The 22,905-nt window shown below is 37.9% G+C and overlaps 1 protein-coding gene across 3 annotated transcripts in view; it reads left to right on the plus strand.

Annotated features, from left to right (window-relative positions):
• The window catches only part of LOC136872333 (nucleoside hydrolase), a 168,900-nt gene that overhangs the window by 18,032 nt on the left and 127,963 nt on the right, over positions 1 to 22,905 (plus strand). For all 3 annotated transcript variants that reach the window (XM_067146143.2, XM_067146145.2, XM_067146144.2), the window contains exons 2-3: positions 14,791 to 14,846; positions 20,093 to 20,294. In XM_067146143.2, the coding sequence (XP_067002244.2) occupies positions 14,794 to 14,846; positions 20,093 to 20,294 (255 nt within the window). In that variant the 5' untranslated portion in view covers positions 14,791 to 14,793. The remainder of the gene's footprint in view (positions 1 to 14,790; positions 14,847 to 20,092; positions 20,295 to 22,905) is intronic.

Raw genomic sequence — 22,905 nt, forward strand, 5'->3', positions numbered from 1 at the left:
TTGAACTGAATACCTAAATCCATCTTTTGTTTGACTTCCTTCAAGACGGAACCGTTGATGTTGTAAGTAGTAGTAGTAGTAGTAGTAGTAGTAGTAGTAGTAGTAGTAGTAGTAGTAGTAGTAGTAGTAGTAGTAATAGTAGTAGTATTTATTCATTCATCATGTTGTTTACATATTTACAAGACTCTGTTACAGAAGTATTATTATTATTATTAACATATTAATACTTAAAATAAATTGAACTTGTAACTATCTCTTGCACACATTAAATAAATTATTATTATTATTATTATTATTATTATTATTATTATTATTATTATTGTTGTTGTTGTTCTTATTATTATTATTATTATTATTATTATTATTATTATTATTATTATTATTAATATTATTATCACACCAACCTCAACAGAGTCAAGTAGATATCAGTAAAATACCACATAAGGTGAAACCTTGTGTGTGGTAATTTAGAATATTAATTACATAGAGAGAAATATATTTTAAAATGATGCCTGAAGTACGAGTATGGGTATGAGTGAATGACGGATATGATCAACAGCACATGGTGGAGCATAGAATAGAAATTGGATATGGTGACGTGATATTCTCATTTAGTTATTTCTTCCATAACAGTTTTATTATCCCTGACAAAGGATTTAAGACACTTCAGACTCATTTTCTGACTTAATGAAGTAGTTTGTAAAGAACCGGAAAGGACATTAAAGAATTTTGGAATGAAGTTCAAGAAATTGCGCTTTGTTATGCTAAGTTTGGGTTTGTATAACATACAACGGTGGTACATCTTTCTGCGTGTTGAATATTCATGTTTATGTTCTCAATTATATTTTTGTTTTTGTTAATATATTTCAAGGGCATAGAGCTGTTTTACATTAAATATATTTGTTTCAGCGTATAATTGACTACTTGGGTATAATCTTCCTTTCTGGTACATTATTCGTAATATAAGGTTTTGAACAACCTGTATTTTATTGATTACATTTTTGTAGGCTCCTCCCCATGCCAGTATTCTATAGCTAAGAATAGACTGAACTAAAGCGTAATAAACCTCTCTTAACAATTTCATACTGGATATGTATTTTAAATTATGAAATATATAAACAGTTCTTCTGATTTTCTTTCTTAAATCGGTAATGTGACTTTTCCATTTCATGTTTGAATCAATTAATAGTCCCAATATTACTTACTTTATAAATTTTGTAGCATTTACAATTAAATTTGCAGTTGATGTTGTGTACAATTAATTCATTAAAATCGTTTCATGTATCTGTTACAGAAAAATTCATAAATTTTGTCTTTTTAATATTTAGAAATAATTCATTATTATCTAACCATGCTTTAACTTTAAGCAGTGCTCGAGGATGAGCCCTACATAAGAATAATTCTTATGTTGATTATGGTACAAACACATCTCTCCTGAGTCAGCAATAGAGCAGACAACATCTACAACACTGTGTGTCTGGAGGATGGGCCTTACCTAAGACTAATTCTTATGTTGATTATGGTACAAACACATCTCTCCTGAGTCAGCCATTTAGCAGTAGAGCAGACAATATCTACAACACTGTGTGTCTGGAGGATGGGCCTTACCTAAGACAAATTCTTATGTTGATTATGGTACAAACACATCTCTCCTGAGTCAGCCATTTAGCAATACAGGAGGATTACATCTACAACACTGTGTGTCTGGAGGATGGGCCCTACCTAAGACTAATTCTTACGTTGATTATGGTACCAACACATCTCTCCTGACTCAGCAATAAAGCCAGACTACATCTACAACACTGTGTGTATGGAGGATGGGCCCTACCTAAGACTAATTCTTATGTTGATTATGGTACAAACACACCTCTCCTGAGTCAGTAATAGAGCAGACTACATCTACAACACTGTGTGTCTGGAGGATGGGCCCTACCTAAGACTAATTCTTATGTTGATTATGGTACAAACACACCTCTCCTGAGTCAGCAATAGAGCAGACTACATCTACAACAGTGTGTGTCTGGAGGATATGCCTTACCTATGACTAAATGTTATGTTGATTATGGTACAAACACATCTCTCCTGAGTCAGCAATAGAGCCGGAGTCCATCTACAACACTGTGTGTATGGAGGATGAGCCCTATCTAAGACTAATTCTTATGTTGATTATGGTACAAACACATCTTTCCTGATTCAGCAATAGAGCAGACTACATCTACAACACTGTGTGTCTGGAGGATGGACCCTACCTAAGACGATAATGGTAAAAATACATCTGCCGTCAATGTTGTATATTTGCTTGTATGAAAGTAATAATTTTATCTCCATACAATACTTTACCTTACGCAGTCTCCAGAACCTGCGGCTCCAGCTCCCACGATGGATCTTGAGGCTTGGCTGGCCCCGCCTCCTTCCCTTTGCCCCTGATGTCTGTATTGGGGTTAGTCCTCTGCTTGTCGTGCTTGCCCTCCACCAAGGTGAAGGTGGCAACATGCGCCCCATCACTTTCGCCACATCCCTGGCGTCCATGCTGACCACAAGGCGAACACCTCTCTCCTCCTTGTGGTTGTAGATTCTCCTTCTACTGGGATTTAATCCATGGTTCCGGCGTGCCATTCTTCCCAGAAGGATATCATTGCCCTTCGGTTGTCCTGGTATCCAGACCGTGACCCTCTTGTAGGAAAGGAATTTATCCATGCCCACAATTGTTAGCCTCGCTCGTTCCCACGTCTGCATATTTGTAACAAGACTGTAGAGCCATGCTACAGCCTCATCATTTTCTGAGATTAAAATGGCAGCACCTTTCGACAGATAGCAATCCAGGAACTGTGGCTTAATGGGCCCGTGTTCTGGAAGTCCAGCTGTTAGATTGGTGGTAGCCTCCTCTGCTGACTCCATCTGTTTTTCGTTAGCTGCTAATCAGGATATCCTTCAGGCACTATGGCCCTGCTGATCCCAGCTTGGGCTATTCTGGCATACTCCACCTTAGGTCTTTTGTGGACTTGCTGATCTTCTGTTGTTGCCTCCGACAGGAGTCCTTTTTCCGTTGACGTCTTGGTGGGAGGAGTCTCCTGTGCCCTGGAAGCAGAACCCGCTTTAGAGTCCCGCCTATTGTGCCCATTGCATACCTGCCAACTTTCCCGATTTAGGTGGGAGACTCCTGATTGTGGACAGTTTTTCCCGCCTCCCGATTATTCAATGATTTCTCCCGATTTTAGCTTACTTTTTGGTGAAATTCAAACATTTGTTTTCAAATCCCGCCATTTCAACTTTTTTTATTTTTTTTTATGATAGTGGCCGGAAGTCCTTCGCTCATTGGCTGTTTTCAAACGAAATATCGACGTTTATTGATGCGTGAAATGTGCGCGAATGTGCGATGTTTATTGAAACCTGTATATCGCGACGCGAATATCAATTGTCAAGATCTTGTTCTCGTGTGCTATGCTCGTGTTCGTTCACAGTTCACATCAGTCTACTCTATTCTAGAGACTAGTCGCTAGATATGGAGTCTTTTTTTATAATTTAGTGACATTTCAATGATAACGACTAGTAGCTTTTCTGGAGATTTTAGGAACCATTTGGAGACAATTCTGATTAATTTTATTTCATCTCAATATAAATAAAAGTTTTGTCTGTACATTGTTCAGAATTTAAAAAGAATGATATTTCTTTACCGGTCGTGATCACAGTAACAAGGGGAAATGCACGTTTTAATTTTCCGGAATTTCTGTCTGTATGTATGTACGCTCATCACGAGAAAACGGCTGCAGAGAAATTAATGACAATGGGTATATGAAGTTGGGGAATGAGTTGCTACATCTAGGCCATAAATAATTTTATTGACGCTGAGTGAAATGGTAGTTTAGGGAAAGACCTAAAATTTAATTCTCAAATATTTGTTATTATTGCCCCTATCGATAAGTCCAACTCGTTGGCTGAATGGTCAGCGTACTGGCCTTCGGTTCAGAGGGTCCCGGGTTCGATTCCCGGCCGGTTGTAGATTGTAATCACTTCTGATTAATTATTCTGGCTCGGGGACTGGGTATATTTGTCCGTCCCAACACACACCTCATCATACCACTCTACCCTCTGTATAGGGTTGGCGTCAGGAAGGGCATCCGGCCGTAAAACAGGATCAAATCCGCATGTGCTACGCAGTTGGCACTCGTGACCCCACAGGTGTGGGGAAAAAGCGGTAGCAAAAGAAGAATTGACCCTATCAATAAATACTTCATAACTAAAGTTATATATTATTAAATTTCTTATCATTTATGTCTTCTGCATTTTTACCGTACCGGCTATGATAACAGACATATTCGTGAATTTGTATTTTTAACAGAGCTTGATAGCTGCAGTCGCTTAAGTGCGGACAGTATACAGTATTCGGGAGATAGTGGGTTCGAACCCCACTGTCGGCAGCCCTGAAGATGGTTTTCCGTGGTTTACCATTTTCACACCAGACAAATGCTGGGGCTGAAACTTAATTAAGGCCACGGCCCCTTTCTTTTCACTCCTACACTTTTCCTGCCTCATCGTCGCCATAAAACCTATCTCTGTCGGTGCAACGTAAAGCAAATTGTAAGGAAAAAAAAAATTTGGATTTTTGTTGCCACCACCGAGGTACGAGAAAATGGGTGAACAGAATTTAATGAAAATTGGTATGTAAAGTCGGGGAATAAGGAATTTTATTCACCCTGTTCGAAATAATTAATGAACAAGGGGAGTGTGTATGTGAGGATCTTCAAAAGGCAGAAGTATTCAGTCAGCAGTATGTAAAGATTGTTGGTTACAAGGATAATGTCCAGATAGAGGAGGAGACTAAGGCCAAAGAAGTAATAAAATTTACATATGATAACAATGACATTTACAATAAGATACAAAAGTTGAAAACTAGAAAAGCAGCTGGAATAGATCAGATTTCTGGGGATATACTAAAGACAATGGGTTGGGATATAGTACCACATCTAAAGTACTTATTTGATTATTGTTTGGTCGGAGGAGCTGTACCAGATGAATGGAGAGTTGCTATTGTAGCCCCTGTGTATAAAGGAAAGGGTGATAGACATAAAGCTGAAAATTACAGGCCAGTAAGTTTGACATGCATTGTATGTAAGCTTTGGGAAGGCATACTTTCTGATTATATTAGACATGTTTGTGAAATTAATAACTGGTTCGATAGAAGGCAATTCGGTTTTAGGAAAGGTTATTCCACTGAAGCTCAACTTGTAGGATTCCAGCAAGATATAGCAGATATCTTGGATTCAGGAGGTCAAATGGACTATATTGTGATTGACCTGTCTAAAGCATTTGATAGGGTGCATCATGGAAGACTACTGGCAAAAATGAGTGCATTTGGACTAGACAAAAGAGTGACTGAATGGGTTGCTATATTTCTAGAAAATAGATCTCAGAGAATTAGAGTAGGTGCAGCTTTATCTGACCCTGTAATAATTAAGAGGGGAATTCCTCGAGGGAGAATTATCGGACCTTTATGTTTTCTTATATATAAATGATATGAGTAAAGGAGTGGAATCAGAGGTAAGGCTTTCTGCGGATGATATTATTCTCTATAGAGTGATAAATAAGTTACAAGATTGTGAGCAACTGCAACGTGACCTTGAAAATGTTGTGAAATGGACAGCAGGCAATGGTATGTTGATAAACGGGGTCAAAATTCAGGTTGTGAGTTTCACAAATAGGAAAAGTCTTCTCAATTTTTATTACTGCATTGATGGGGTGAAAGTTCCTTTTGGGGATCATTGTAAGTATCTAGGTGTTAATATAAGGAAAGATCTTCATTGGGGTAATCACATAAATGGGATTGTAAATAAAGGGTACAGATCTCTGCACATTGTTATGAGGGTGTTTAGGGGTTGTAGTAAGGATGTAAAGGAGAGTGCATATAAGTCTCTGGTAAGACCCCAACTAGAGTATGGTTCCGGTGTATGGGACCCTCACCAGGAATACTTGATTCAAGAACTGGAAAAAATTCAAAGAAAAGCAGCTCAATTTGTTCTGGGTGATTTCCGACAAAAGAGTAGCGTTATAAAAATGTTGCAATGTTTGGGTTGGGAAGAATTGAGAGAAAGAAGAAGAGCTGCTCGACTAAGTGGTATGTCAAGAAGTAAGTATAAATAACCACCTAATCGATACTTTATTAATGCCTCAGGCAAAATTGAATAAAATTAAACCTACAGGACATGTTTCGACCACTTAGTGGTCCTCTTCAGCTGTATAAATAAAGAAATGAAAAGAAAAACATTGACAATAAGCACAAATAAAAGTTCTTTGGAGACTCCTTTGATAAAAATGGAGGTCATCAGAATAGGTCATCTTGCCTCTCGTTCTTGTTTGGAAAAGATGTTTATTCTGCGCTGTCTAGAGGGTCTGTCTTTGAGCGCGACCTGGTGAAGTAACGATGTGATACAGTTTGACAATTCATGGAAAGCTCTGGAGAGAAGGGAAGTAGAGTTTTATCGTCATCTAAAATAACATGTGAGGGAGGAGGGAGATTGGGCTGTGCTTCTGCGATGTCATGTTTGATTATATCTCTTGTTCGTCTAGTCTGTTTCATGTCTACCCATTCTAAGTATTTGCTAATATTCTCATATAAGATGTTTTTATGCTCGTTGTTTTCGTTGAGATTCTCTTCACCGTTCTCTTCACGATAATGCACCAAAGTATGTTAAAAAAAGAGTAAATTAACTGTTTTTGAAGATTAAAACGTGGTTAAACATGAATTTTGAGAGTTTAAAACTAAAATGGATCCTTTTTTTATATCATCATTAAGACTGTGATGGCCTTGAATGTAAACACAATCATCAAAGGGGGATGTTTCTTCAATTCCCATAGTTTGAATCCAAGATGGTAAAATCACTGTCAGTGACCAGTGTTTAACCACATTTTAATCTGGTCACTGACAGTGATTTTACCATTATCGTTGTTTTAGATGTTATTGTATAATGTTTTCCGAAATCATTTTTGAACATTTTAACCTATAATTTATAAGATTAGAATGACTCCATATGTATTATTTTTAAGATTGATATAGGCTGATGATGCCCGTAAGGAGGGTGAAACATGTACCATTGACTTTAATGTATTATGTATAAAATTTTGACCATATGAAATAGTGGATCATATTGTATTTTATTGAACAGGTGGACTTATAATATTGTAATAATATTTGAGACATAAGTGGTATGTCCCGAGCTGTCAACGGAGAGATGGCGTGGAATGACATTAGTAGACGAATAAGTTTGCCATTTGCTTTACATCGCACCGACACAGATAGGTTTTATGGCGACGATGGGATAGGAAAGGCCTAGGAATAGGAAGGAAGCGGCCATGGCCTTAATTAAGGTACAGCCCCGGCATTTGCCTGGTGTGAAAATGGGAAACCATGGAAAACCATCTTCGGGGCTGCCGACAGTGGGACTCGAACCCACTATCTTCCGATTACTGGATACTGACCGCACTTAAGCGACTGCAGCTATTGAGTTCGTAATCTATAATTTTATAATTTTCATTTCCGTATTGACAATTGCACAATTAAAAATAGGAGAGGATTTCCACCAATCAATACTTATTTATTGTATATATTAAATTACAGGACCGGTTTCGACCTCATATTCAAGGTCATCTTCAGCTGAACCATACATACATATTTATATAATGAAGCTTTGATTAAGATTGTGGTGTTGAAGGAATGCCATATGATGATGATGTACATTTAGTTACATACAAATGGGGCACGTCTTAGCGTGAACTGGCGTATATGTCATTCTGTACAATATTGCAACTGTATGTCTAAAATGTTGAAGGTCTTAAAACTAGTGTATAAAACACGTCTTTTCCTAAACTAACTTATATATACGTACAAGATAAAAACAATGTATAAAAACACTTCATGCATATGAACATTCGTTCTTGCTTGGTGGTCAATACATCGACTAACTTCCGTATTTAAGTCTTATTCACAGTTGTGCATTTCAGCTGCTATTCTTAGAGTTTGTAAAATTGCATGGATAAAAGTTTTGTCTTCCTGTGCGTATGTGAGATAAAACACTTTCAATTTAAAATAGGTGCCAAATGTATGGATGAAATTCAAGTAAAATATGTTCAGCTCTGCTGTGTGTGTTGCCCTTTTATTAGAACCAATTCATGTTGTCTTTTTGGCGTCCGTAAATTTGGATGACATTGGTTTCAAAGTAGTGGCTCCTTTCCCATTTGTAGCTGTGCAATGATGTTATGTTTATCTGTGGAAGATAAGATTAAGTTATAAGTGATATTGTGTGGAGGAATGTCTAAGGGTTATGTGTGTGAATTGGAATATGTACTTACTGTTGTTGGTGTAGCTGAGTTGTGTTTGACGTGCGAGCTTGTAATGTACTACTTCGTGTTCTTCTTGGGCTTATACTAGCTGCTGTGAGGGGAAGGGAAGGAGGGGTAGGGAGAGTTGTTGTTGTGGGGGTAGGGATGGAGCTGGGTGTGTTGTTTGGTGTTTTTCTGTTGCTTGTTGCGTTCTGTTTATCGATTAACTTAAGGTAAGGGTTTTTTAGGGCGGGGATAACTGTATTGAAGATGATGTTAGTTTTTTCTGTGATTTCATTTATGTTGTAATTTGGATTGGTATACTGATCTAAAGTGATGTAAAATTCTTCTGTTATGTTGAGCAGGGGGCCTTTGGGGTTTATGTTTAGGATTTGCATATCGTTATCGATGTTTGTGAAACTGTGTTTATAGTCTGCGACATGTTGTCCTATTGAGGAAAAATGATTGTGTTTCACTGCGTTTATGTGTTCGTTATATCGGGTTAGGAAGTTTCTACCGGTACGTCCGATATAGCTGGTCTCGCAGTTATTACATTTGATGCGGTATACCCCTGAGTGGTTGTATTTGTTGTTGCTGTTGATTGTCCTGACATTGTGTATGATGTTGGTACTATTGTGTGTAGTTCTGAATGCTATTCTTAGGTTATGTTTTTTAAAAATATTAGTTATGGGGTATATGTGTACATTATTGAAAGTGAATAGTGCATAGTCTTTCTTGGGTTCGTTTGCTTTTGTTAGTTTGGTTTTGGGTTGGGATTTTATTTTATGAATGATTTTGTTAACCATGTCTTTCTTGAATCCATTGTTTTTAGCTATGTTATGAATTAATTGTAATTCTTTGTTTAGATCTTCTTTTGTTAACGGTATATTGAATGCTCTGTGTATCATGCTATAGTAGGCTGCTCTTTTGTGTATGTTGGGGTGAACGGAATCTATTTTAATTGTATTTGAGGTATGCGTCTTTTAGGTCTTTTAAGACCTTCAACATTTTAGACATACAGTTGCAATATTGTACAGAATGACATATACGCCAGTTCACGCTAAGACGTGCCCCATTTGTATGTAACTAAATGTACATCATCATCATATGGCATTCCTTCAACACCACAATCTTAATCAAAGCTTCATTATATAAATATGTATGTATGGTTCAGCTGAAGATGACCTTGAATATGAGGTCGAAACCGGTCCTGTAATTTAATATATACAATAAATAAGTATTGATTGGTGGAAATCCTCTCCTATTTTTAATTGTGCAGCTATTGAGCTCGGTGAATAAGTTTGAATGGCATTTATAAAAGTAGGAAAGATCACAATATGAAGATAAAGTTGGATTTCAAGAGGATAAACTGGGGCAAATATTCATTTATAGGAAGGGGAGTTAGGGATTGGAATAACTTACCAAGGGAGATGTTCAATAAATTTTCAATTTCTTTGAAATCATTTAGAAAAAGGCTAGGAAAGCAACAGATACGGAATCTGCCACCTGGGCGACTGCCCTAAATGCAGATCAGTATTGATTGATTGATTGATTGATTGATTGATTGATTGATTGATTGATTGATTGATTGATTGATTGATTGATTGATTGATTGATTGATTGATTGATTGATTGATTGATTGTAGTTTCGGGGAAGGTGTCAAAAATTTAATTATTACCTGTCTTATTGGTCATATCAAAAAGTACTACATAACAAAAGTTAGAGAGAATATAATTTCCGATTATTTATATCTTATTCAGTTTTACTGTACCGACTATAATAATATTGGTGGTGATGGTGATTAAATTGTGAAGAATGAGAAAAAAAAAAAGGTCATGAAGGAACGATCGCTTGAATAATAATACAAGAGGAAGTCATGAAAGAAAGGACGACTCACTTTACATTAGATACATTAGATGCTCTAATATCACAAAGTCAGAAGAAAACTAAATGCGAAGGCTTGCACGCTCATAAAATTGATTAACAATAACATTACATTGACCATTGTTTGTTGTGATGTGCTTTGTGTATTCTGCTGCCATTTATCTCCGATAGTTGGGATTACTGCTGCGTAAGTGCATATAGAGTATAACAGCTTGCCTGAATATTAGCGGGATGTAGCTGGGGAGTTAGAGATCTCTCTTCTTTAGCATTCCATTCCTCTGGTTCATGAATTCTCTGATACTACTGGTACGTAACACACTGGATCATCATAGTATTCCAGCTATTCGATCCCTACTCTGAGGCAATGATTGGAATGAGCAGTGTGCACACTTAAATTATACAGGAGTGTTCGCGATTGTTTGTGGCCTGGTCATTCTAGCTCTGGAACTTCGAACTCTTAGATCGATTCCTTAGTACTTTTCGTTAAAAGTGAGAAAATGTGCTGTTTTTCATTTTATTGAATATTTCAAACGACAGCATTGCTTTAATCACGACATTCATACTGACGTCGTCGTAATGACCTATTTCAGCTGTTGACTTCAGTTGGGAAAACTATAAGGACAGTCTTTCTGAGAATTCCGTAGCGAAGCACGGGTACACCAGCTAGTTATTTGATACAAATAGCATTGCGCTTTGCATAATCGCACGGGCGCTTGGTGCAATATATTAATCTATGCATTTGCTAAGTAATGGAATGACTGATTCACACGTGTGGAGCATGAATTCATACTATTTTCGGAAAGCTTATCGGAGACCGATCATCTCACTCACATACTTCCTGTGAGGGAATAGAGATGTGTAATTTTTAGCTTTGTAGCCTCGTATAGCTACAATCGGGCTTTGAGACAATAAGTGTATAAATATATCATAATACTGTATTGCGCAAGACATGTACAGTAAGCAGTTTTGACAAATTGTATCTCCTGATTTATCCTGATTTGTCCTGATTTTCATATCAAAATCTCCTGATTTTTGGTTTTGTAAAGTTGGCAGGTATGCCATTGGATCCCTTCTCAGTCTTCATTGCCTTGGAGATAGAAGACCTCTCAGCTCCAGGAACTAAGCCCTCTTTGGCCTGATCCCAGGCCTTTAAAGCCAACTTATACCTTCTCTTCTCAGCACTGGAGCGTTGTTTCTTCTTCTTCTTCTGAACTTTAAGATTGCCCACCTCTAGAGTGAGCTCTCTTAAGGTTGATGTAGTGCTATCCGGGGGAATCTCTGAAGATTCCCATCGGCACGGTTCGCGTTACACGTTAGGTTACAGTAAAATGAAATTGTTAAAGGTCCACCTTTTCAATACCATGAATGTTTATTGATGTGAATATATATCACATAACGTTTAAAGAAGAATGATATATATTCTCATCAATAAACATTCATGGTGGATCTTTAACATTTTCATTTTACTGTAATCCCAGTTCAACAAAATGTTTCTAACTTTCAATTACACCTTAGCTTTAGCTTCCTCCTCCTTGTATACCAAATGGTTACCCAACAGGGCTCCATTTGGTATCTCAAGAAAGGAGCTACTAGTCCCCCTCACCACGCATAGGATTTTCAATTGAAGAGGGTAACCAAGGTTATCTCCCTACAATTGTAAAAGCACACAAGAGGTGGAGTTTTACTTGAGTCCGCCTTGTCAATACACCTTATAATGATAGAAAACTATTTACCATACATGTTTCGGGAAAATCATCCATTCCCTTCATCAGTGATGTCAGTTCCCACATTGAAGAGAAGCCTGAAAACAGTGGTACTATACAGGTTGTTTCAAAAAGGACTTTACAACTTTGACAGCTCATAGTTATTTATTCATTTCAGTTACAGGCATGGTTTTGGTGTCATCTTGACTGACAGTAGATCAAGTTTAGACTCGCGTGGTACGCTAGTACAGAATCGCGCCACTGCAAGCGCTAGCGGCAGTTGCAGCAAAGATGGCTGCCTTCACCTGTCCCGAGTGCGCTCGCTGTGTGTTTTGGTTTGAAGAGTCGAAGTCGGCGACAACTGTGCAACGTCATTTTCGTACAAAGTATGGTAAAGATACTCCCAGTAGGCCTACTATTTATGAGTGGCATAAGTGCTTTATTGAAACTGGATGTTCGGTAAGCCATAAGAAATCCTCAGGTCGTCCACGTACATCTGACGATGTCATAGAGCAAGTGAGACAACGCTTTGGTCACAGTCCTCGAAAATCGACACGGCGTGGTTCTCGAGAGTTGGGCGTCACACATATGACTATTTGGCGTGTGTTGGGAAGTGGATTGGGTAAGTGGATTGGACGAGGTGCACCAATTGCATGGCCCCCACGCTCACCAGACGTGGCACCACTTGACTTTTTCTTGTGGAGATTCGTCAAGGATACAGTGTTTGTTCCACCCTTACCGGCTTCTCTACGAGAACTCAGACGTAGAATCTGCATCGCAATTGAACAAGTCACGCCTGACATACTGCAGCGAGTTTGGCAAGAAATGGACTTCAGATGGGGTGTGTGCCCCATGACCGATGGAGGTCACATTCAACCTGTTGAGGTAAAACTTGATCTATTGTCAGTGAAGATGACACCAAAACAATTTCTGTAAGTAAAATGAATAAATAACTATGAGCTGTCAAAGTTGTAAAGTCCTTTTTGAAACACCCTGTATAATAGAAGCAAATTTCCTTCAGTTCCCATTGGGTACTCTGTTTTTCTCAAAGAAACATACGAAAATTTTCAGTTGATTCTTGAAAAAATTAACTACCAGGAACATCAGTGTGGAGACCTAAGACAACAAGCAGGTTACATGTTATAAACCTCATTTTAGGTCCGTATTGAAAATTTAACAGTTCAACAATGATAAAGGTGTTTTAATTTATTCCACCTATTCAATACTTATATTTTCACGTATAGTTGTTACATAATTAAATTCTTAGTTACATGGGACATGTTTCACCCTCAATTAAGGGCATCTTCAGCCTAAATACAATAATCAAAAATACAACTAAATTAAAAGTGGAAGTTAAATACAATCATCAAAAATACAACTAAAATAAAAAGTGGAAGTTAAAAGTTTAGTCTGTTATTAAAATTAGGAACAATAAAATTGTGAAAAATGATAAAATAAAAAGATGCTAATGGAAAACTGTCTTATGATTAAACTATAATCTTGTCGGAGACTAAAACTTCTATTAAAATTCTAATTAAAACAGTTCATATAAAATATTGGAAAATCAAAGTGGTAGTAATAAAAAGCCAACGACATGAGGGCGTGTACACAAGCGTAAACTTGATTGTCATGAATACAATCTTTTCAAGGCCGCTGATGAAATTCGTAGTAAGTAAGGCAGAAGCGTCTATTGAAAAATTGTAAGAGGCCGTTAGCACCGGTAGGTAATAAAATGGCTGAATCCTTGCCAGAAAATGTCAACAGATGCAGAAATAAGTTTTATGTAAGTGGAAGTTGTTATTTGTTAACTACTGTTGAGTTGGTTGCTGCCCGTCTGTTGGCTCTAAGTCTGGTGACTTACATAAAACTTATTTCTGCATCTGTTGACATTTTCTGGCAAGGATTCAGCCATTTTATTACCTACCGGTGCTAACGGCCTCTTACAATTTTTCAATAGACGCTTCTGCCTTACTTACTACGAATTTCATCAGCGGCCTTGAAAAGATTGTATTCATGACAATCAAGTTTATGCTTGTGTACACGCCCTCATGTCGTTGGCTTTTTATTACTACCACTTTGATTTTCCAATATTTTATATGAACTGTTTTAATTAGAATTTTAATAGAAGTTTTAGTCTCCGACAAGATTATAGTTTAATCATAAGACAGTTTTCCATTAGCATCTTTTTATTTTATCATTTTTCACAATTTTATTGTTCCTAATTTTAATAACAGACTAAACTTTTAACTTCCACTTTTTATTTTAGTTGTATTTTTGATGATTGTATTTAACTTCCACTTTTAATTTAGTTGTATTTTTGATTATTGTATTTAGGCTGAAGATGCCCTTAATTGAGGGTGAAACATGTCCCATGTAACTAAGAATTTAATTATGTAACAACTATACGTGAAAATATAAGTATTGAATAGGTGGAATAAATTAAAACACCTTTATCATTGTTGAACAAGCAGGTTACACAAACATTGGACAATGAAAGAGTGTTCCAACATGCTAGTCTGGTTGATCCTAAAATAATTCTACTTTCCCCTTTGCATATCAAACTTGGGATCATTAAGCAATTTGTCAAAGCACTGGACAAATATGGTGTGTGCTTTAAACCAAAGATTTCCACTCTTGTCAAAAGAGGAAGTATTCTATGGACTGAAGATTATGCTCGTTGTGAAGGACACTGCAGTTTTGTGCACTACATAACTAAGTTGACACTGAAAAGTATGGCTTCCTAAATTGATTTTTTTATTAATCAGGAGTCAGTTTATTGTCTTATTAATCTAAAACAGAGTTTGATCTCTTTTTATCATGATGAAGTGTTTTTATTCTTCAGATGTTCTAAAATTTTGAAGTGAAGTTATGCTTTGTCCATTTGAACAGGATATGGAGCCATTTGGTGATGCTGCCTCTATCAGTCAAGCAGATACTTCTCAAAGGTATTTTAATGCATTAATCTAAATATTGTTGCCACTTAATTAATGGTTATGTTGAAAAAAGTAGAAATGAACAACCTATAAAGAGATTCTTTAAACCTTGTCCCACAAACTACAGGTATGTAACGCAGTGTTCCACTGGCTACAACTTTATACATTACACAGTAACATCTGTCCTGACATTTGCCTAATGTTATTGGCTTTGCACCCCACTAACTACTTTTACAGTTTTTGGAGATGCGTGGAAATGAGAAACCACAGAAAGCCATCTTTACTGGAGTTAAAACTCAACATTTTGTAAATGTAGGCTTCCAACTACATGACCCATACTGCATAGGCAACTCACTCTGTGGGCAACAGTTAGTGTCGTCAGCTCTCTTTCCTAAATAACATATGTATCGTTGGCATCTTGTCCAACCACCTCTCTTGATCGTGAAATCACCTGGACGTATCGTACTCAGGCTGTGATCGCCACCAGAGTGGCTACATTGATCCTCAGTGTGCGCCGGTCTTTATGCCCTCACAACCACTTCCCGGTCCAGTACCAATTCTGCCAGGTCAAAGACATGGGTGTCCTGCTCCAGCCTTGGTCGTCCCTCCCTCTTTCCCTCTAGTCTTGCTTGGAATATTTGTTTAGACTTCCTTTCCTCTTCCATCCTCACCAGGTTCCTTCTTATCAATTAAACTGATCAGTGGTTCTTGTTTAAGGCGCTCTTTCCTTGTCCTAGTATTTCTAACCATATCTCTCCTTATCCTTCCAACTCTTTTACACAAATACTTCATTTCTGTGGCAGTGAGTCTGCTCTCTAAATTACTCTGCAGTGTCCAGCTTTCAGATCCGTACGTCAGCGCTGGAAGATATACTGATTTTATATTCTCATTTTTGTTTTCCTGGTAACTTCTCTCCTTCCTATAATGGTATTATTAATATTAGAACATAGATTGTTAGCTTTATGGATTCTGTGATTTATTTCAGAATCCACTTTCCCATCTGCTGTTCTGATACTGCCTAAATATTCAAACTGCTGAACCTTTTCTAAAATCTCATTCTGCCACTTGATCTTAAGGTCTTTTTGTTCTTTCCTAGTAAGATGCATAACTTTACTTTTACTAACATTAACTTCCATCCCCCTGTCTTGGAGTGTGAACCCCCATTCCATCACTGCCCTCTGTAATTTATCTCTATCTGTTGCCAAAAGTGCAATATCATCTGCATATACTAGTGCCTGTATCAACACTGGTCTCATCTTGAAATTTCCAACTTTGCATTTACCTGTTCGCCTCGTACATTGTTTAATAACTTGATCCATGAATATCATAAAAAGTAGAGGACTAAGCCTGTCACCTTGTTTGACACCTCTTTCCATATACAATAGTAAATTCCTTTGAGGTTTGACCACTTATCCTCACTATACCTATAAACCTCCTGTATAAACTTTTAATCACCCTAGTCAGTTTGGGAGTAATATGTGCCTTATGTAAAGCCATCCATAGCTCTTCTCTCGGTGGTTAAATAATAACTTAATTAGCATCCTACAAGTATCATAATCTTCAATACGGAACCATAATGATATTTATCACTTGCAACTCTGTCAAATGCCGACTTCAAATTAATAAATGCTGCAAATAGTTCTCCTTCCCGATTTAGGATTTTTCTGCTGCATTTCTCAAACAGGGGATCCAGTCTTGTTTGCCGATGGGGTCTAAATCCAGCCTGTTCTTCTTCCAGGTGTTCCTCCACTTGCTCTCTAAGTCTCTTCTCTATTATAGTTGAATATAACTTCTGGAGAACTGATGCTAAGCATATCGCTCTGTACTTACGACAGTCAGTTGAGCTTCCCTTCTTGTGAATGGGAACTATGATGTTCTGCTCCCAATCTTCTGGTATTTTCTCAGAGTCCCAAACTAACTTGAAGAGATCCCAGATCCATTTCTCTAGTTCTCTTCCTCCAAATTTCACAAACTCCGGGTGAATATTATCCCAGCCTGCTGCTTTACCAGTTTTGATTGCCTTAATTGCCTCATGCACTTCCTTGAGACTAATATCTTCTTCCTTTTCCTTCTCTCCACTGTTATCCTCTTCCATTGGTGTCATGCCTGCCACTCTATTGCTTTCCTTGAAGGTTTCTGAGTAATATTCGCTCCACACTTCCAGGATGTAATTTATGTTGGTTTCCAGCCTGTTATTTTTATCCTTAATGTTTCTGATTATCTTTCCCCTTTTTCCCTTCAAACTTTTCACCACTTGCCAGAACTTTCTTTGATTTTCCTTATAACTTTCTTCTATTTCCCTTCTGAACTGTTCCCAGGATACCTTTTTAGCTTCCTTGACTGCTCTCCCTGCTGCATTTCTTATGTTCCTTTGTCTTTTTCACTTTTGGATTACATATATCTTTTCCATGCTTTCTTCTTGGCTGCAACCGCTTCCTTTACTGTTTCGCTCCACCATCTTGTCTGTCTCCTATTTCCTTTGACTCAGCTGATCCCGCACACCTTCCATTTGTTTTCCACGTTCCACATACCTCTGTGATTTTGCTCCTTCTGTATGAGTTTTTCGCTCAACTTATTCTCATACTCGTGTCGCTTGGAGGCAGATACTTTCACTGCGACATAATTCATTTTTGTTGATTCTCGTATATATCTGAACCGGGTTTCCATTACCAATAAATGATGTTCAGTGTTGAGTTTCGCACTGCGGAATACCCTCACATCCATTACATCGTAGTGGGTATTCTTTGTGTACACATAGTAGTCTATTGTACTTCATACATTTCTGCTTATTGCCTCGAAGGTAATTTGGTGGATCTGTTTATGAGGGAGGAAAGAATTCCCTATTCGCATTTCATTATCTATGCAGAACTCAAGCATTCTCTTCCCATTGCCGTTCAGACTTCTCTCTGCCCCCTACCTTCCCAAGCTTCCATGACCAGAACTAATCTTATTTCCATCCCTAGCATTCCAGTCCCCCATTATTATCACCGATGCTAGGGTATCTCTAGCTTTGTCCAATGTCCTCTGGAGGGCAGAGTATCTCATCACTATCTTCAGTAGGAGCATATATTTGTATGAGAGCAACTTTTCGGTTATTTTCCATTATTTCATTATCCTTGGGCTTACTGCCTTCCAATCCACCTCACTAGTGATAATTCCGACTCCTTCTTTAGCTCTACTCCTGAATATCTCAGAACATATGCTTGGTGCAGTTCCCTTTATCTTCACTTCGCTGATCCCGAGAATTTCGAGTTTGTACTTCTTCCACTACCTCCACTTCCTTGCCTGTCAGAGAGGTAATATTCCAGGGTCCGATTCTCGCCAATTCGTCATCCATCCGACTTCAAATCTAATATGTCTCTTAATTGTTTTGAGATTCACTCCATACAAGTAATTAACCCTGGGATGGAGCTACTAGGACAGTGAGGGGGCCTCTGCCCTTGCTTGATATTCTTTCTGGGTTTATTCCCGTAGCCTTTGGGTCAAAACGCTATCCACAAGGCAGTGGATTGCCCCAGTTGATCCGCAGGTGCTTATTTGGTATAACGTTATTCGCACCTGCCCTGCATATCTACAGGAACGTCCCCTATCAGCCATTGGGACGCGTCGTGGTTCCCTGAAGAGTACTGACTGGCTCCTACTCAATTCAGAACCAGTCCCCATCCGGGGACGAACACAGGAGGCGTACACTCACCATCAAACTGGGCCTGTGGACAATGTAACTTTGATCAGGTAGTTACATAGCATTTGTATGTACATACAGAAGTACTCCTGTAGAATAACTTGACAATTAGTCTTTCATACAAGCTCAGTGATTTCCTCCTCTTCAGACCATTGAAAGAGCACCTGATACGACCATCGTGGCATGCCTTGGTGTACTGTTGGAACAAGTGCTTGGTGACAGTCCCACTACTGTGTATCCTTATATCTGCCTGTTGCTGTTTCTTGATAGATACAGTAGCTTCCACTGGTCTCAGTCTCTATGGAAGCTGCTGTGTGTGAGTGGTGCTGAATAATTTGTTCTACTTATAGGGCTGGACCAGTGAGAAAAACAATGGCAAACTATTTCACTCCTTATTTTTGGGATTTCTCTATAAACACATAACCAGCATTTGGCCTGTAAAAGACACATTCATATTGTATTGTATTAGATTTTGTGTGTCACCTTCAGTTACTGTGGACTCTCGATAATTCACAGTAATTAATGTACAAACTTCTGCGAATTATGGAAAACTGCAAATTATCTGCAGATTTTATTTTAAGGCTAGCCAATTAAATCAAAGTCAGTGGTTAAAATATTGAAATATATGAACAAACGAAAAAGTAATGACTACATATTATGTTATATTGCAAGACACAATATGAATATACAACAAAAAATACATGAGCTTTACAAAATGTCTGTCGTCATATTTGTTTCTTATATGCTCATTCATTTGGATCACACATTTCTCAAGAAAACAATATCTGAGAATGAAAATTCATCTGGTTTTCCATATAAGAGATAAGTCTGTCTATAGAAACACTAGCTTGACAGCGGGAAACTTTCGAGACTTCCGTTGCATCACTCCCACACTCAATATTATCCAGATCCTCGTCTTCCTCACCAATAGTGAAATTCCTTATGATATTCTCCTCTCTTTCGCGTCTGAAATTATCATTGTCTTTATTGACGTTTAACCACTCGATTATGTCACTTTCTTCTGCATCTTGACATTCATCCAGGTTTTGCTAATGTAGCCAGTCTAACTCACCATATCGCTGTCACTGAGGTTGGCATATGCTTGTTCTTCACCTAGAATTGATTTCTATGACCTTTCGAGCGTAGTAGCAGAATTTTCTAGGCTCCAAATGAACGTGCATTGCTCTCATATTATCTCGGCTTTAAAGACTAGGAAATTTGTGCTATGTAACACTCGTGACAACATGTTTCCAAGTTTACAGTATGTAACACTGAAGGAAAACTTGTCTCCGTGCATCGTTTCACCATAAAATTCCTTTAAATGATTCATAGATATTATTTTATTACATGTGATGATTAGTTACTATAAAAGAAACACTTTTCAAGACTCATGAATTAACTGTAGAGCGAGTTATCGGGAGTGCACTGTATATCAATATCATTACGCTTTCCTGATCTGGGTAGGTTCCTTAACCTACCGTAATCCTGTACTTACCATGTTATCAGAAAACTAGAGAGAAACCTTAAAATAAGGGAAGGATACGATATGCTCATTATTATTTACTGTCTATTCCAGGTTTGACTCCAGACCAGTACCCCAAATTATTGTTGATGTTGATGCTGGTGGAGATGATGCGATGGCTCTACTGCTGCTCATTGCAGCCCAGAGACAAGGAAATATTGATATTCTGGGTATTACTTGTGTCCATGGTAACTCACCTGTGAAAAATGTTTGCCAAAATGTCTTACGAATATTAGAAGCTGTTGAATGTTATGATGTAAGTATCTCAAGAAATTCTATATCAGTATTTCTTTGCTGTCTTAATGTATACTTGAATCTGTTTATTAATATTATATCTCATATTCCAAATTATCTTAATCAGATTGTGAGTGCTTTGTATCTGGCAATCACTGGTTCTTTGAAAACATGAAAAAGAAAGAGTCTATGTTAGGACTTGATAGGGAATCTGCCATTTGGGCAACAGCCTTTAGTTCTGTATCAGTTCTTCTCTTTCCGTACTGATCTTAAGATCCTTTCCTCTGCATGATCCATAATATTTCATCTATTTCCAAGCCAATGACCTAGATGTTAGGCCCCTTTAAACACCAAGCGTCATCATCTATTCCTAGTAGTGTAACAGTTAGTGTTATTAGCTGCCATCCTCACGGGCCCAAGTTTGATTCCTGGTACTACCAGAAATTTAAGAATGGCAGGAGGGCTGGTATGTGGTTAAAGTGGTACACGCACCTCGGGATGAGGATACGAGTTTATTTTTTACCAGTGCTCTCGCTCGTCTCATATCCTTGAATGCATTTCAGTATTCAAATACGTAATATAATATTCTGTGATGTTTGTTTTCCTCGGTTTTCTTTCTTCTCCATCAATCCACTCGATTTCTTTGATGTTTAAGAATTTTACCACCCTTAATGACATGGTTTTTAATGAAGATTCTTCTCATCTTTTTAAAACATTATCCCCATTTTCTTTCCTTCTATTTTTAACCACAATATGCAGGAACTTCTTGTATTTAATATCAGGGTGCAAAATCACAGAGGGGGAGGGGGGGAGAGGGTTCCCCCACAATTTTATCTCAAAAGTTCCTCCCCACTAAAATTGCCCAGGGAGGGGGAGTGGTCTTTCATGAGGACAATGTAGAGCACATTAAGTTTTACTGTGCGTATTTTGAAATGCCTACTTGTTACTAATATACTGACTAACAGAAAAAATACAATTGCCTACAAGAAATAACTTGTTCTTGTTCTAACAACAGAATTTAAAATTTACATTTTTCGGGAGGAGGGGAATTATATACTCCCTTTCCCACTGGGTACTACCTGGAATAAAGACTAGGGCTATGATCCTTCTCCCCCCAGCATTTTGCACCCCGTTTAACATCCTTTCCTAAACTCTTTCTCTTCATTTAGTGTTTCAGCTCTTCATAATGTACTCTAGTCCCCACCTGTTGGCCATGATGGTCAAGTCTGACACCGCTTTGAGTCCCGTAGGTCAAAAACAATTTCACCATCAGAGTAGGAGAAGTGGTGGGATTGCGTGCCGTGTTCGTATGGAGGGAGGAATAGCAGACAGGAGTAGGCTACGTATTACCTCATCATCCTCCTGCATCCAGGTCGCCCATGGGTGTCAAATAATAAACCTGCATGAGGCGAGCCAAACATGTCCTCGGGTACTTCCAGCCATATGATGAGTGAGTGAGTGAGTAATTTTATATTACTTCACCACATTCCTTCAGGTAGTTTCTTGCTCATTTCTTCTACCTGACATAATATAAATATGTTCTGGCTGCTTGTCAGTCTGAAATTGAGTCACGTAACCTCAACTGGGTGATGTTCTTCTTTTTGGTTCATTATTTTATTGTTTTATAAAATCTATTTTTAATATGTTTCTTTCATTCTCCTATTTAATTCTTCACAACGTAATTCATTTCTTATGACACAGGTTTCTTCATCTCAGCCATCACCTCATTTTCCAGGTATTGTGGGTTTGTCTGTCCACCAGTAAATAATTATCTTCATTCTTTCTCTGTCCCTAACCATGCCTTATTTATGATTTGTGAATTCCTTTTTCTTAACAATGAATTGCCAATGAGGGGTTGCTTAGCTGAGGCAGTTCACCCAGAAGGACGTGGTTCAAAGCCTTTATTTCCCACTCCACTAGGCCTGCTTTATGTATTGCTGATAATTAATCCATTCCTTTCACAAAAGTCAATCAGCTGGTCACCTGATTTGTCTTTCTACTCCAGAAGATCATAGAAATTCCTTCCTTGTTTTTCCATCCTAACTTGGACAGTTCAAGTCTCCTATCATTCCTCCTTCACCTTTTTATAGGAATTCTTTCAGTTTTTTCTTGCTGTTGCCATTGCAAGCCGTCCACTTCATGACCATATCGATGAGTTGACTTGTCAGTTCAAGATGGCGACTACTGTGTGCGAGTCTGTGATATCCGTGATGGATAATGGTGTAAGATGCAGTGAAAAACGTGGCAAATGCAGAAGAGTAGTTAAAAATAGGATTCTGTGTCGTAAGTGTGATGAATGGTACCATTTTCGTTGTGCAAATATTGTAAATAGGTCTGATATTGAAGAAAGTGTGTGGCTGTGTCCCGAGTGTAAACAAACTGATAGTGAGGTAGAACAACAAAAAAGAGAGACTTACGAATCTATGCTTAAGATTTTAGGAGTGCTACAAGAAGACTTATGTGCTCTGAAACTTGAAAATGAAAGCTTAAAGGACAGAATAAAGAAACTGGAAGATAAAGAAGACAGTGGAGAAGAAAGATCGCCATGGACGGAAGTGACACGTAGCCATTTTAGGCCTAATGTTAAACATATGGGAGAAACTACGTACAACTTAAAACCGGGAAAAAACTCT

This window comes from Anabrus simplex, chromosome 4 (genome assembly GCF_040414725.1).
Source record: "Anabrus simplex isolate iqAnaSimp1 chromosome 4, ASM4041472v1, whole genome shotgun sequence".
Taxonomy (NCBI): Eukaryota; Metazoa; Arthropoda; class Insecta; order Orthoptera; family Tettigoniidae; genus Anabrus; species Anabrus simplex.